This window comes from Hydra vulgaris, chromosome 02 (genome assembly GCF_038396675.1).
Source record: "Hydra vulgaris chromosome 02, alternate assembly HydraT2T_AEP".
Taxonomy (NCBI): Eukaryota; Metazoa; Cnidaria; class Hydrozoa; order Anthoathecata; family Hydridae; genus Hydra; species Hydra vulgaris.
Genome location: NC_088921.1, coordinates 29,104,715 through 29,122,500, shown reverse-complemented (window position 1 = coordinate 29,122,500; position 17,786 = coordinate 29,104,715). Strand labels below are relative to the sequence as shown.

Below are 17,786 nucleotides of genomic sequence, written 5' to 3'. Positions count from 1 at the left end.
GATGGAACAAGTTTGAATAAAATTGTATCAAGTTGAACGAAGCAGTAAAGCAAGATGGTTCTTGACATTGAGACAGATGATGCAGGAACCACATTCTCTGATAAACTATTCCATACATTAACAATTTGATTAGAAAAGAAACACTTGGTGCTGTTTAAATTACAATGGTGCTTGTACAGTTTAAAGTTATGACCATGATTACTCAAGTAAGAATTGAGAGTAAGAACATTTGATAGGTCGGTGTCCAGTTTACCATTAAGAATTTTGTAGCATCTAACTAAATCTTTAAACATTTGTAGATATTCTAACGTATCGAGCTTTAGTATGGCAAGACGTTTATCATAGGAAACTGACCACAGACCAGCAATTCTTTTAGTAAAGAAATGCTGCACTTTCTCAATTTTATTAATCAGGCATATAGTGTAAGGTGACCATACTGAAGTGCAATATTCAAGCATAGGTTGTACATAAGTACAGTAGACTTTACCCATCAGCGATCTATCTTGTGAATAAAAAGATTTTAGAACAAGATAGGCTCTTGACATACCTTTATGTGCAATAAGATTGATATGTTGATTAAATTTAAGATTCCTATCAATAGTAACTCCAAGATCTTTTATACAGTTAACATGAGCAAGTTCATGGTTATTTATGGTATAAACACGATGGGTTATGTTTTGACTCTGGTTAACAATTGTACAGACAAAGGATTTTTCAGTTGCTATTTGGAGTTGCCAAGTACAACTCCATTCATTCAAACGATTAACAGCTGTGTGGAGATCTGACTGAGGGCTATATTTGATGTGTGAAGATCAGAGTGAGGGCCACATTTGACACAGATGTCTACATTTAAATCATATATATATATACATATATATGATTCGAATGTTGACATCTTGCACAAAAGTATATATAAATAAACTACTTCAAAACATCAGATAATGCAAATTTTCTCAATACTAAATAATTTAGTATTGAGAGAATTCTAAATACAATAATTTAAAGTGACCTCATGCTCCTATGTCATAAATGGATGAATTTGTACGAAAGCATTAAGTGGATTTTCTTGTTGAAAAATGTAATATATATATATATATATATATATATATATATATATACATATATATATATATATATATATATATATATATATATATATATATATATATATATATATATATATATATATATATATATACCTTCAGTCAATGTAGTGGCCTTTGCAGCAGCAGGCTATAGACAATGTATCATTGTATAATATGATATCACAGTGCTTATCTAAACACACATGGTTGTAAATATATATTTATCCACAAAGCAAAAATATTAATTTAGCATATATGCATATGAATAAAATTTCAAACAATTTTATGATTATTTTTTAATTCTAGTTTTTTTAATTGGAGAGTTAGCATGTAGTTTTTAGGCATTTAACAGTTTATTGTTACATCATAACGCTCTATATTATTAATAAATGTAAAATTACAAACTTAAATAACAATTCTACAAGTACAAAAGCTACTGTATATATAAAAAAAATGTTGTGTAGTATTCAGCCTAATTAAAGCGTAAAATACAATTCTTATGCTTTATTAGACAAAATAAATCTAAGCTGGAGGTTCTCTTTCTTTTTGCAGATGTCAAAAAGATCTTGAAGACACTTGGTTGTTTGTTCTGCACACTGATTTGTTCAGGGAATTTCCAATCTTGATGGTTTCTGATTCAAAAACTTTTTCTCTGAGTTTCCACTTTTTTGTGACTGTACAAGTTGCTACATAGCTTCTAATAATCATCTGCATTGTACATCTGGTAGAAGAATAAATGCTAAAATGATTTAATTTAGGTATTTTCTGAAGCTTCACTTTAGGAAATACTCCAGATTCTTCAAAAAGGTGGAATATGCTAGTTAAATGAGATTTAATGAGTTAAATGAGAAAATTCTAATAAGTGTCAGAGATTTTTAAAAACATCCAGAACAGTCCAGAAAGTTTTAGAAAATATCATAAAGTTTAAGAAAATTCTAGCCTTCAGAAAATCATAATGCTAATGCCTGCAAATACTGCTTATATACCATTTAAAACTTTTGTGTTGTGGGTGACTTTTTTTAAAAATTAATCAGAATGAATCCCATTTTCATTGTTTTTTTTACAAAAGTTCATCAATTTATGACACAGAAAATAAATTATTTTACAAAAAGTTAAAACGTCATAACCCTAATATATATATTTATATATACATATATATATATATATATATATATATATATATATATATATATATATATATATATATATATATATATATATATATATATATATATATATATATATATATATATATATATATTCTTTATATATATACAGTTCCATAGATGTTGCTATGTTGTTAACATGAATAATAACACATTTATTTATTAATTTTTGAAGATTTTTTAATAAGAATGTTTTTTGATGCTGATGAAGATGACGATGGTGGTGGTTTTTCCTCAGGCCTTGGAAGCTTCAAATCAGGAGGGTAAGACAATAATAGTAATAATAATAATAATAATAATAATAGTAATAATAATAATAATAATAATAATAGTAATAATAATAGCAATAATAACAATAATAATAATAATAATAATAATAATAATAGTAATTATAAAACTAATAGTAATAATAATAATTATTATTATCATTGTTATAATAGCAGTAATAATATTAATAGCTTATGTTTAATAAAAATGGAAAACAAAAAAACAAAAAACAAAAATACACCAAACCAAGTACATTTAAACTAGAAATAGCAGACAAAAGGTTAGTAAAAAAGAATTGCATGAAAGTATTAAATACAAGATAAAAATACAATGGAAAAAAAAACAAAAAACAAGCAACATGAATCAATGCTTATTATATATATATATATATATATATATATATATATATATATATATATATATATATATATATATATATATATATATATATATATATATATATATATATATATATATATATATATATACATATATATATATATATATATATATATATATATATATATATATATATTTTTTTTTTTTAATAAATTGATATTGTAAAAATTAGTTTTAATTAATAGCTCAAGTCTATCATCTTTATTTGGTGCTGAAAAAAGTTCAATCGGAAATGAAAGTTTAAAGTATAGTGCTCCAAAACAACCCAAACCTAAAGCAGGTACATAAGTTTTTTATTACTCATAGTTATGTTAACTTTAAAGTAATTTAATTTCAATTTAAATTAAAATTACATTTGTTTATATAATTTTTATTTAAAAGAATTACTTTTGCAACAAATATAACTAAATATAATAAAACTGCATTATATCTTTTGTTGGTGTTTCATGTTTTTATAATGGTTTTTATCAAGTTCTATTAGTGCAGTCAATTGTTGCAAAATTTATGCTATTTAGGTTAAAAGCATGAAACTTTATAGACAAGTTGATAAAGTTAAAACATTCGTTTTAAGACTCAGACCCACTTTCAAAATGACCATAGATGGTCTCCATGAAAACTAGCACCTGTCCATTGCAACTAAATTTTACATTTTTCAAAATTTAATGATTTATACACCAATCGAAAGCTCAATAAAAATGAAGCAAAAAATATTAAAACCCTATATGGAAAAAATTAACTGATGACATGTTAGAGGGCTTTAAAACAGTACTAGTACTTTCCCCCTGAAGTTATTAAAAATTGAACAATTCCTTAAATATACATTTGGAATACGAAAGGAGATTTTTTTAAATATAATTGTTCTATCAATCCCATAAGGCTGGTTGTAGGTGGTTTGCATGATTTTTTTTGCTTCAATTTGTTACAAAATTTTTTTGTATACATACAAAATTCTGAATTCGGCATGAAAGATGATTAAAAAAACTTGTAAGAAATAGAAGAAATAAAATTGATTTTTTTCTATGATTTTATTTGTATGTAATTTAAATAGGTTTTCAAAGAAATTTTATAGAACATATAATTTAAAATAGAAAAATATAGCAACTAAAAATGGCTAACAGGCATTTAAGTGCAGATTTATTTGAATTTTTGTTAATTGACTAGAACTTGTGTATTGTCAGGTAAAGACCACCAAGAGTTTAATTTGTCCAGGAAATGTTAAAAAAAAAACCACGATTCTAGAGCTACATATGAAAAAGTTGCCATAAACATAGAAAAATTTGAAAGAATGGGCGAGTCACCAATTACAATATTATTTGATAATGTAGATACAAATATTCTAATGGATAAATTTATTCAGTATGATGCAAAGTTTCATAAGTTGTGTAATAACAAATTTAGTGATATGACGTTAGAAAGAGTTGAAAAACATGTACTACTAAACCATCATTTTTCTTCTTGTACTAGAGTACAAGAAGAAAAATGATGGTGTTGAGCATATTGTGTTCAATCAATCAGCTTCCAAGTATGAGAATTTCTGTAAAACCATTTTGAAATGTTTTTTCTGTGAAAGCTCTGATGGCGCACTTCATCAGGTTTCAACCTTTGAATTGCAAAATGTGTTACAATGTGTGTCCCCTGAAATATACCAAAAAAGGGTTACTGAATTTGACGGAAACACTTCTCAAAGGATCCATACTACAAAGTTAAAGCAAAGATTGTTGGCGCATGTAGAAAATCTAAAGGAGTATAGTGATGAAAAGTTTTACTTAACATTTGAAGAAAATGTTGGAAATGTTTTGAAGAATTGTTATGAAAAGAATTGTGAAGGCAAAACTTTCATATTATCTGAAGCAGCTAAAATTCTTGCAAATCAAAGTTATTACTTTAGCGGTTATTTTTCACATGGTTGCCAAAGGGCATTTGTTCCTGCATCTTTAAAGTCATTTGTTGACACGGTTTTACACGGGAATAAAAGTAATGAATGTAGTCAAGTTTTAGAACAAACAACTTTAACAATCAGTCAATTGATAATTCACAATAGTATGAAACGTGTTTGTCAAAATCAACAAAAAACCAAGATTCAAAAAAGACAAGAATCTCAAGAAAGTCCCATAGGTATTAATGTAGACATAATGATTCATATGGAATCTCGCAAAAAGACACTTGCTGATAAACTTTATAAACTTGGGATATCAATATCTTATAACGGGTTTATGAAATTATTAACACAAATGGGTAATAGAGTTTTAAACTACTTCGCAGAAAATAAATTAGTTTACCCACCACACTTGATTCCTAACGTTTTCACAACTACTGCTTTGGATAGTATAGACCACAATCCATGTCCCACAACAGCTGAAGACTCTTTTCATGGAACAGGATTATTATTATTCCAGCTTTGACAATCAGAGAAAATTGTATCAGATCTTGAAATTTCTACTTAATAGTTTTCTGAAAAAAAACAACAGAGAAAAGCTTTTGTTATTATGATGGGACCACTTCGTATCGAAATGGCGATGCTTAAAACAATTGGAGATCAGTTGAAAGATTCTGGGTTGTGAAACAAGTTTCGTGGAAACAAGTTTTCAACATCATGAGCAAAATAAAAGTCATCGAAAGCCTAGATCTTCTGGTGCTTGATACCCATGATATCAAAGACAAAGAAGTGGTAAATACTATTAATTCAATTGAGAATTTCGGATAAAAAATTTCCAACTATTTTTTCCAAACCATAATAAAGGAGTGTAAGGAGTTTATCTTCAATCAAATAAACAAAATAAGCTACCACTTTTTAGTTACGTTAGTACAAAAAGTAAGTTAAAAGATCAATCCCAAATATCTGTGCTAAAAAATAACTGCCAATTGTTATCGCAATTATACATTTCCTGGCAGATCCGCGATGGCAACCTTAACGATTTTTTGCTCATGAAAACAACAACCATGGACTGTTACACAGTGAAAATAAATCAGATCTTTTAACTTGTTTCAATGATTTGCACAGGGCACTTAAAGATAAAGCCATAGTTGAATATTTGTTTATTAATGGAGCTGTAGTTGTAAATACTTTATCACCTAAGATTTGTGAAACTTTTGAAGGTTATTTAACCAAGGTATTCCAGAAATTCATTTTGGAACAGTTACAATCGTATGCAAGAGTTGATATTATTCGGGACATTTACACAGAGAACAGCCTTAAAGAATTAGCAAGAGTCAAAAGAGGACAAAGTATTCTTCGTCGTGTGTTGCTCGAATCAAAGATTCTAAATAATTGGCAGTCATTTCTTAGTGTCGATTAGAACAAAAACAAATTATTTAAGTTCCTTTCAGTCCAAGTACCTTGTTTTTAAGCAGAAAGATTGATTGTTGTGACTTACAAGGACTCAGTGATATCAAACCAAAATATCAACAAATCTAATCTTGAGCTTTGCAAACATGAAGAAGCAGAGATTCGTATATTTCACACATATGATGCTGCTATAAATAGTGAACTCAAAAAAGCCATAACTTTTGATATATAATATTGTGTTATTAACTATTTATTAAATATTAGTTAAATAAATTAGTATTATTTAAAAAAATTTTTTCTAAACTTTTATTAAGGTTAAACTATTTGTGAAGAACATTTAATTATAATTGAAAAATGCAATTGTGAGCGTTAAATTCATAATTTACCAAAAGATTTAAATATAACAGTTTTTTAAAGTTTATTTAAAATGGGTAAATGGTCTATTTAAAAGGGGTAACTTTTGATTTATAACATTACATTTTTAACTATTTATTAAATATTAAAATCAAAAATTTTAGAGTTATAAAATTTTTTTGAATTTTTATTAAGGTTAAACTATTTGTGTCATAAGAACATTTAATTATAATTGAAAAATACAATTTAGTACAAAAATATTACACTCTTACCCCCTGATTTTAAGGTTTTTAAAGCTCTGCCTCTTGTTACCAATTTATTTTTAACATATTGTGTTTTATATTTTTTGCTGCATTTTTAATAAGCTTTCGATTGATGCATAAATGATAGTTTTTTAAGATTTTTTTTTTCTTCGCTATGGACATAATCTGGTTACCATGGAGACAGGTGGAGCTATTTTGGAAGTGAGTCTGAGTCTTAAAATGATTATTTCAATGTAATCAACGTGTAGGCCAAGTTTCATGTTTTTACCCCAAATAGCACAAAAACATATAAGTTTGTCACCAATTGACTGCACTATGTAGGCAGAAAACAATATGTAGGCATTCGAGACAGAAAATAAATTATAGCAAGCAAAATAATAACATTTTTCATATTTTTAAATAAAAAATTCAATAACAATTTGTATTATTAATAATATTTACAATGATAGTAATAGTGTTTTTTTAAACATATTTGTTTTATTTATATTGCAATAAAAGTTCTTTAAACTTTTTAATACTCTTTTTGTTTTATTTTGTAAAATCAAGTATTTCCTTTAGATGATGTTTTAAGTGATCCAAATGAGCAGAAACCTGATTCTCCATCATTGTTGTTTGCATGTGCTGTTCATGCCTTTAAACTGTATGCCAATTTTAAACTTATTTAATATTTCCATTTATTTATATATACTGTGCCTGTGTCTATATATATATATATATATATATATATATATATATATATATATATATATATATATATATATATATATATATATATATATATATATATATATATATCTATATATATATATATATATATATATATATATATATATATATATATATATATATATATATATATATATATATATATATTAATTTGTAGTAAAAGATGTAACTAGTAAAGGCAGTGAGTGTGTTATCAGGGACACTATGAAAGCTGAAGTAATTGATTGCTGCTAATACAGCAATCAATTGCTACTTTAAAACTATTGGGTGAAAGTGATGGAGCTATTTCTTTTGACTAAAAATTTTATGAATTTGGTATTCTATTAAAGCCAAAATTTCTCAATACTTATGCATTAACTTGCTAGTAGACTATTTTTATATATTCATTCCTCCCTTTTTTTTCATTATCAGGCCTAATAATACTTTCTATGATTTTACATGTAACCAAAGTCAATTAAACTGAATAATTGGTTGGAAGAGTCTTATCACCTTTTTTAAACAGTGCACAGTCTTCTAAAATGCTAAAAAGTCTTGCCAAAATTATGTTTTTAAAAATAAAGAAGATATGAATTTTAGGTCTTATCCTTCCCTAATTATACTGACTTTTTTGAATTAAGAAAGTTTATTTTAGTTTTATTTGTTTTTAAAAAAATCAATTTTATTTTAATTTTGTCAGTTATCAATCCTGCCCAGCACACTTATGTTATTAAATGTGCCCCAGGCAGGATTGATAACTGATAATTCAGGCAGGATTGATAACTGATTGATAAATTATCAAATTTATTATTTGGCCAATGTTAACAACTGCTCTTATAGCTTCAAAATTTAAATTTGAATTTTTCTCTTGTTGTGGAGTATGAGTTTTTCTTGGCTGATCAATTTGTGGTTCTGTTTGTGATTCTTGACTTTTTTGAGTATCAAATTTAGAAGAAGAAGCTGGTGCTTTATCAATTTCAAAATCTATTTTGTCTTCTTCATCATATGTTAACAAAGCTCCTGGTCCCTCATCTGATATTTTATTTATGAGAGGAAGCTTCAGTGCAATAGATTGAGCTTGATTATTTAATGTTTAAGCATTAGACTGAAAAGATAACTGCTGACTTTAGCTTTTCAGTGTTTTTTCGTGTAAGTTCTTTAAAAACTGTTTTGTACATTAAAACATAAAAACTTGTTTCATACATTAAACATAAACATAAAACATAAAAACTTGTTTCATACATTAAAACATAAAAACTTGTTTTATACATTAATTCTTTATGCTTAACTTTATACCACAATTTATTAGCTTCTTTTAATTGCTCTTGTTTACATTTTTGTAGCATAGCTTTTACTACTTGTTGGTACTTTTCACTATTATCCATTTTTAACACCGGCAAACTATTTTTTAATTAACTGTTAAAAAATAGTTTGCTGGTGTTAAAGTTACACAAATTACAAGCTTATTTGTTTAGTTTTGAAATAATTTATTGTGTCTTATTTTTATTATAAAATATTTTTTGCATTATAAAGTTTAAAAAATAATTGATAATACTATTTACATAATAATTTTAAAAAATTATTATTTGAAGTTTAACAACACTTTAAAAGTTTTTTAAACTTTTTATCCTTTGTAAGACTCATGTTGCACTAATTAATTAAAAATTGAAATATGAAGAAATTTGTTCCATGTATATATATGTTTTATAAATTATTTACATATTATATATATGATGTTTATATGGTTGTATTATATTCTTTGTATTGTTTTTAAAGTATTGATTTTACTGACTATGAAAAAAAAACTTAAATGTATGCATGGCAAAAGGGTAAGGGTCAAGTTTCTAATTTTTTGGCGTACATATTTTATGGACAACATATTTTATGGTCAACCCTAAGGTAACAGGCTTGCATCAGCTAACTAAAAGCCAAATTCCTTAGCAAAAACTAGTATAAATTAGCATATATTCCTTTCTTAAATTTACAATAAATATTTGACTTGGTCAGTGAAGCATTCAATAATAATCATATTCCAGTTGGTATTATTTTTTTGGACTTAATACTTCAATACTGTACCACATGAATTGTATCACAAAATTTGTTTGGTTGGGTGTTCTATATTATGTTATATACATTTGTGGTTTAAAGTTAAATACTGTTAATGATTTTAAATCATATGTAGATCATACATACAGGGCTCAATTTAACGGTTGGACATCATTGCCCCTCGGACCATTCTTGAGACCTGCTAGCGGAGGGCAACTAACCATTGTTAGTTTTTTCAGTAAAAATGAGCAATGGTTGATTGCCCCCATAAATCAGATCTCAAAAACAGTCTGGGGAGCTGCGATGTCTGACCGTTAAATTGAGCCCTGCACATAATCAATATCCGCATTAAATCATGATAGGAGCAAAGAATATTTACAGGATCATAGTTTTTAAAGGTCGAGGTCATAATGTTTGAGTGGTCAAGGCTATAACATTTGAATGGTCAAGCTAATGTTTAATAAAATGTAAAGTTTTCTATATTGGTAAAAGTAATTTGAAAAATGATTATATATTCTTAGCATTTAAGTCTAAAGATAAAATATCAAATTAAATATAAAACTATCAGATATAAATTAAAAAATAAAGATGTAGGTGTTTTTTTATTAAATGACTTTAAATGAAATCATCATATTAGGCAGTCCATATTTATTGATTTTTATTAAATTATTTATTTCAAAGTAAACTTCAATTTGTAATCAGTAGCGCAAGCAATTTTTCAAGATGTGCTGTAGATGATTGTGTTAATGAAATATTTTATTAAAGGTTTTATGTATGTTTTTAGAAATTATTACTATTAATAAATTAGTTAATATTGTTAATTAATTTACTTTTATTATTTTATGAATACATTATTTTGTAGTTAACATATACTTGCGTCTTTAAAATTCTTTATTAATTTTTTCCTAAATTTTGAATTCTATGGTTTTTAGTTTTGAATGATATTTAATTTAGAGGTATTTAAGTATTTCTCAATCAGATATCATTTTTTAAGCTAAGTTGTTAATTTAAAGAATGAAATAAAAAGTATATTTTTATTTATGAAGTTCAAATGGAGAGTATGTAAAACAAGGGAAGGTTGGTGCTGCAGTACTTGGAAGTTTATCATCAAAAGATGTAATTATAACTTTTTTGATTTGTTGCTATATTTGTTGTTATGTATTTTGGAATATCGTTGATGCAAGTAAAATTGGTATATTTTATTGCCACATTCTATAAACAAGTGAAAAATGAAACTCAATATTTTTTTGCTAGTTTTTTTTTTTGCTTACCAGACAGCTTTAATAACCAAATATGTAAGTTCCAATACAAAAGGAGGGTAAAATTGGGGCATATTGGTTGTAAGAATTTAGGATCCAAGTGCTCCTCAAAAGTACTCACTTATAAATTTTTGGATTCCCTACTGAGGTTCATCCCCTATAACTGAGGGATTGAGGTTCATCCCCCTCTGTCTATATGTTTTCCCTCTGCTTTATATTTAGCACAAGTCGTTGATTGAATGTTCTTTTTTTTCTTTCTAAGAATAACTTTTAAAACTTAAAAAGTTTTTCTGGATGCTTTCTATGCTTTATTTCTTTTTTCATTGCTTTCCTCTTTTATTAAATTTTTTACATTTTCATTGTCTTTAAATTTTACAGTTTTTTTAAAATTTTAATTGTTAATAATATGACTTGTATTTAATTAAATTTAGTCTTTAGCATTTTTTTACTTTTTTTTTTTTTTAAATCCTTTAAAAATGTTTGCTCAGTTATTTCCTCTGCAAAAATATTTCTTCTCTTTGCGTTTTTTTCCTTGACAGTCTAATCGTATTTCTTATGTAGTTTTTGTAAGTTTTTTTTACTATGTTAATATAAAAAAGTCTTACTAGTTGTGAAAACAAATGTTAAGTAGAATTATACCTATTTACCTAAAAATCATGATGTATTAATTTAAAAACTGATCTAAAATGATATCAATTTTACCTGCATTTTTACTCATGTTGACACATTGATGACATTTTTTTGAAGAAGTTAAAAATGCTGCACTAACTTAGTGAGTTAAGAAATTTTTGTTTCAAAGTTAGTTAATAAGTAAAAGTTTAAATTTTTAAACAGATTGATTTATTTAGAATTATTTTAACTGGTTTTTTTTAGTATAAGATTTTACTCTACATCACCCAGAAGAAACCTGTAACAAGTGCAACCATTAGTGCAACATTTACTTTTATTGTAAGTTGTCATTATAAAACAAATATGTTGTTATAAATATTATCCCTAGATTTGATAATGAAATGTTAAAGGCACAAATTAAGTTCGACAATTCAAATGGTTATTCCGATAATATTTTAAGCAATAAAAACAGTACAATAAACATATATTTTTTCTGATATAGTTATAATATAGAAATAACTGAATAAAATTGTCTGGTGTCCAGTATTTTATTTTTTTGCTCATAAAATTAACAACATTTCTCTTTTGTTTAATAAAAAAAGTAAACTCAATTTTTTAAACAAACTCAAAGATTTGTTGTATAAAATAAAAGATTAAATGCTGAAGATATAATTAATTGTTCAATAAATGTTTGTAGCTTTTAATTTATTTCTTATTGAAAAAAGTTTTTTTTTTATTAAAAAAATTAATTTTATAAAACAACAAATAAACATTTTTAAATGTTTCAAATAAACTTCAATTAAATAGTTACTATTAATTTTATTTTAATGCTTTGTAATTAATTATAAATAATAAATTAATTTAATAATGTTTAATTTGCATTAAGCATATAGGTGCAATTATGTTTATTGAGGAAGCAAGTCAAAGTATTGTTTCACAAACTAAAGTTTTTAAGTTTAATAGTTTTACATGGTTTAATTTTTTAGCTTTTTATATCACATATAAAATGATTAATATAAATTTTTAAAAGACATTCTTGTTATTGGTATTACTTTAATTTTCAAAACTTTAAATTTTTAATTTCTATATCATTAGCTGATCAAATTAAATGAACAAGAATACATTTTAAAAGGTCAAGTTTGCAGTTTATTTGATTCCGGTTGGTTGTTAACAATTGATCATAATTTTTCCTTTGTTATTTTATTTTTTATGCCGTTGTTGCTAAAATGCTTAAATAAAAAGCCAAATAATTGAATTATTCAATAACAAAGTCAAAATTTTGTTTTGACTCTACTATATCAGCTTGTTTTGACTCTACTATATCAGCTTTTCCACTTTTTACATATGTTTTAATTAAAAATCTATAATTAAGACACCACCTTCTCTCTTAAGAAAATCTCTAAAAAGTATGAGACTTCTTATCAATTATAAACACAGATTGATAATATTGCAATAAACTTTAAAAGCAGTTTTGAATCTTATGTTTATTTGACCAAAAAATTTGTCTAGATAATAACGTAAAAAGTATTTTGCCATTAAAAATATGTTTTTATCTCTGTAAACTATAAAGAAATTATAATATATTCATTTTATAATTATCTTAACACCTAAGTATAACTTATAATCCATAAAATACAATGTTTATGTTTTTATTTATAGTTCTTATTTTATTGTTAATAGTGGAGTTTATTTTTTTTATTCAGTTGCAGAAAGGAAATTATGCTACGTTTTATGATGACCAAGCACAAAACTGGTCAATATGTTTTGAAGGAGATTCGCAGTTGTTAGACTTTGCAAAATGGGTAATTAAGATTTTTCATTACCTTAGTACACAATAAAAAAAATTGTCTCGATCTTTATAGTTACATTATTATTATTATTATTATTATTATTATTATTATTATTATTTGTTATTATTATTATTCATTACAAAAAATTACTAAACGTTTGTTAAATTATGTATAGCTTAAATAAAATTTTAGATTTCTATAAGAATTCTATAAGATTTCTATAGCTTGTAGAGAGTTCAAAAGTGTAGAGTTCTTCTCTAAATCTTGACATTAAAAGCTTAATGGTTTTCCGTAACAACTGTAGACTTATTTTCAATCTCTAAATACCTTTGACAGGTATTGATTTAAAAAATCTATATTACTAGTTTTCAAACATAAAATTTCTTTAAAGATTTTATCTACAACATTTAGTGATATCACTTAAAATAATCTGTTGTTTTCTTGATTTTTATGAAATATTTTTAAAAAGAAAAGGAAATAGAAATAATATATATATATATATATATATATATATATATATATATATATATATATATATATGTATGTATGTATGTATGTATGTATGTATGTATGTATGTATGTATGTATGTATGTATGTATGTATGTATGTATGTATGTATGTATGTATGTATGTATGTATGTATGTATGTATGTATGTATGTATGTATGTATGTATGTATGTATGTATGTATGTATGTATGTATGTATGCATGCATGCATGCATGCATATCTAGCTGTTCTTACCTAAGTGCTTCATGCTAGCCAAAATTTCATGCATTTACAAAATCAACATTTTATAAGACTTCGGGCATTATACTTAGAAACTGATTTGTTCTTTGTAGATCTGTTTCCATGGTCATAAGTTAATTTGTAGATCTGTTTCCATGGTCATAAGTTAATTTTTAATTCTAAAGTGATTGAGTTGTTTACTCTTGTATGATGTGGTTAGGTTGGAGCTCTGTAGCTTTTGCTTGCATATCAAAGCTCTGGCACCACAACTGCCATGGCGTAATCTGTTTTATTGTATTTTATGCACCTTTGATCTGTTGCTTGCTTTTTGAAGTAGTATAACAATTTTACTTTCCTTTTTATTATTAGATTGGATTAGCTCGCTATAATGTGTCAGAAAATAAACTAATCACTCAAGATTTAAATTTTTTGGAGGATCAAGAGATACGAAAAGGTGACACAGTTGAAATTGTTTATACTGGTTGGTTGCATGCAGGAAATAGTTTTGGAAAGGTTTGCTTTGTTTTGTTATTTTTTTTAAATAAAAAATTTTTTTAAATGTTTATTTTTTTATAAATTTTTAATAAAGTACCATGTACTATTTGTTGTTGTAACTCAAATGTTGGTATATATCTGTTTCTAAACACATAATGATTGGGAACTAATATAAATGTATTGGTTAGGAACTAATTTTAATGTATTGGTTAGGAACTAATACTAGTTTATTGACTGAGAAATTGTTTTACTAAATCAAAGAAAAAATGTTTAATAAATTTCTATGAGCTTTGTAAATGACAATTTTAAAGAAGAGTATGTCCTACTTTGATGTCTTTTGGCCCATATCCATGCCAAGCCAATTGTGTTTGGATTTTTACACCAACGTAAAATCGTCGAGTGTCTTATGTATTATGTAGCAAAAAATCTAAGCTCGATTGGTTTGGCTTCATAGTTATCTGGTAATTTTTTTAATATTAGTATAAGAAAAATTAAATATCTAAGAAAAATTAAAAAAGTATACATTTTTTTACTTTTGAATTACTACTGAATTTTTTAATTTTTTTTTAATTCTGATTCACTCCCAACAAGGCAGCAAACAACCACTATTAAGTTGGGAGTTACTATAAAAAGTTGAAAGTTGTATGAGTCAGGAAAAGAAGAAGATTGGAGAGAGTTCTAAAAAGGTAAAGTGCAGAAAAAAAAGCTAGACAAATAAAAGTTTTTAGGGTATGCAGAGACAGATGCAGTAAAAGAATGAAACTTTGCTGAATGACAAGGAAAGCGAGAATGAGTTTTAATTGATGGAACTAGAAATGATAGCTTTCTTTGAGCAGCGATCATGATAGTATTTGTGGAAAAGAGTTGAGATGCAACTTTAAAATGATGTGAAAGAGGCTCAAATTTAGCAGATAGAGCGGGTTCAACTACATTTACAATGCGTTTTTGGATCTTGTTTAGAAGAGAAAGAGCATTATTAGAAGAAACAGATCAAATATGAAAACAGTATTTTTTACAGGGACAAACAAGAGATTTGTAGAGGTAGAGAATGGAATAAGGAGTAAGAATGTGGCAAGCATGATAAAGAGAAGCAACCTAAGTGGATGCTAACTTAGCAATCGATCTTATATATGGTTTCCATGAAAAGTCAGTAGTAAATGATAACTCAAGAAGACGTAAAGAAGAGGACTCAGTGAGAGGGTTGCTATTTATTAATATAGGAATGTTGACAGTACTGTGATAGTTGTTTGCAGTAAATAACTGAGTTTTGTTGGAGTTAAATTTTTGCAAGCCACTGTGAGCGCTAATCTGTTACAGAATTGAGATCAGATTCAAGATCGGTTACATGTTCTAAGCAATCGAAAAGAGAAGACTTTTTGTCAAGACAGGAGTATAAACTTAAATCATCAGCAAAAAGAGCTACTTTAGATGTAAGGTTGTCATTAATGTAGATAAGAAACAAAACAGGCTCAAGGATAGAATCTTGGCGTACCCCAGAAGTTACTGGAAATGAAGAAGAGTGCACCTTGCTAATAACAGCAAGAAGACTAATTGGACAATAATTGGAGGGTCAGAATGCTCACTGGAGTTTTTGAAAATTGGAACAACAGATGCCATTTTCCAGCAGGCAGGAAAACAAGATTCAGTCAAGCACTTTGTTAAATAGTTTAGAGGGAATTGAAGAGAGTTCTGGAGAACAATTTTGTTCCAAGACTATGGCAGGAACATTGTCTGAACCACAAGTCATAGAAGAGTTTAATTGAGATATGACTTTAGCAATGGAAGCTGGAGTGATTTGAATGTCTAACAATGGGAATTACTTAAATCATCTACCAAATAAAGTTTACTATTAAAAATATTAATAATAATTGATATTAATAAAAATATTGATCTATAGTGGTTCGCATTGTTATTAAATATTGCGTAACATATAAAATTAAAATAATGCTTATCAATCATAAATGATAATGGGATATTATTTATATTTGGTTCATCTTCATCTCCTTAAAACACCTCTACAAACAAACAAAACGGATGTTATAAAAACTTTGCTGTAGAATCATTAAGGGAGGTTTTACATAATTCATTCATCTTAATTTTTAAATGTGTTACTTTCTCTGCGTTTTTAATCGAAATATACTCATTGATTTTTTTACAAATAATTTTGTTACAAGTGGAACAATTAAATTGAATTGTTTAAAAGTCTTAAACTAAAAATTAAAAAAAAAGGATTGCATTCTGTATCAAGAGTTCTGAAAGTTAATGAATCATTTGGTTTCAATCTCATTACAAGAAGAATCCATATAGTTTTTGCTTTATTCCATTCACAACTTTCAATAAGAAAAAGTATATCAAGTATATGATATTTTAGGGTTTTATTATTTAGCTCAAATAAAATATTTGCATTTTAATTTTGAGGAAAATAATTGTTGTTGAAATTCCTTTTTAATCATTTGAAAGTGTGGATTTTAACCATACCAGATCAATTCTATCCTCCGCATTTGTATATTAAATAGTTAAATAAACATTAAATGAAGTATGGAAAATAAGAACTGGAAATTTAATTTACGCTATGTAAGGTTTTCAAATAAGAAATATGTATACGCGTACATGTTGAAGATAGAGACAATATTTAATTATGCAACAGAGTTTATTTTTTTAAATTTTGTTAAATTTATTATTTTTGCTTATTTTGCAAAAATCAAAAGTCAAATCAACATCTTAAGCAATATTTTTTCAAATTTTTCTTAAAATATTATTTTTTCAAGAATTTAAATTTCTTTTTAAGTTGTAAAGTGTAGTTTTATATTGTTTTTAAACATCCATGAGCATAAATATGTTTTATGAAAAAAAAAAAAAATGTGTTAAAGTTGTATATTAGTGTTAAAATAACTTTTTATCTAATCAGACGAACATTATTCTAATTTATATTTTTTTATCTAATTTTTTCACTTAATTCATTTAGTTGTTTCATTTTATCTATTTGCTTAAGTCATTATTTCATTTTTATCTATTTTCTTAAATTTACATTTTTTTTCATCTAATTATTTCACTTAACTATTTCATTTTATCTATTTGCTAAAATTTATATTTTTTCATCTAATTATTTCACTTAATTATTTCATTTTATTGATTTGCTTAAATTAATAAGAAAATTTTTTAATCCTAATATGGTATTTTTTAAAATAATTTTCTTGAAATATTTTTATAGATATTTGATAGCAATAAAGACTCTGGGAAGTATTTTGTATTTAAAGTTGGTAAAGGAAAAGTTATAAAGGTTTTATTTTTTTAATATTATTATTATATTATTTTTATTTATATTTTATATTTATA

General features: G+C 25.6%; 1 protein-coding gene across 1 annotated transcript in view; it reads left to right on the top strand.

Annotated features, from left to right (window-relative positions):
* The first annotated feature begins 2,361 nt into the window (after positions 1–2,361).
* Positions 2,362–17,786, top strand: part of LOC100201325 (FK506-binding protein 15) — a 51,341-nt gene continuing 35,916 nt past the window's right edge. The window contains exons 1-8 of the mRNA XM_065790504.1: positions 2,362–2,514; positions 3,103–3,197; positions 7,379–7,460; positions 10,615–10,684; positions 11,701–11,775; positions 13,140–13,238; positions 14,325–14,468; positions 17,662–17,730. Coding sequence (XP_065646576.1) covers positions 2,441–2,514; positions 3,103–3,197; positions 7,379–7,460; positions 10,615–10,684; positions 11,701–11,775; positions 13,140–13,238; positions 14,325–14,468; positions 17,662–17,730 — 708 coding nt within the window. The 5' untranslated portion in view covers positions 2,362–2,440. The remainder of the gene's footprint in view (positions 2,515–3,102; positions 3,198–7,378; positions 7,461–10,614; positions 10,685–11,700; positions 11,776–13,139; positions 13,239–14,324; positions 14,469–17,661; positions 17,731–17,786) is intronic.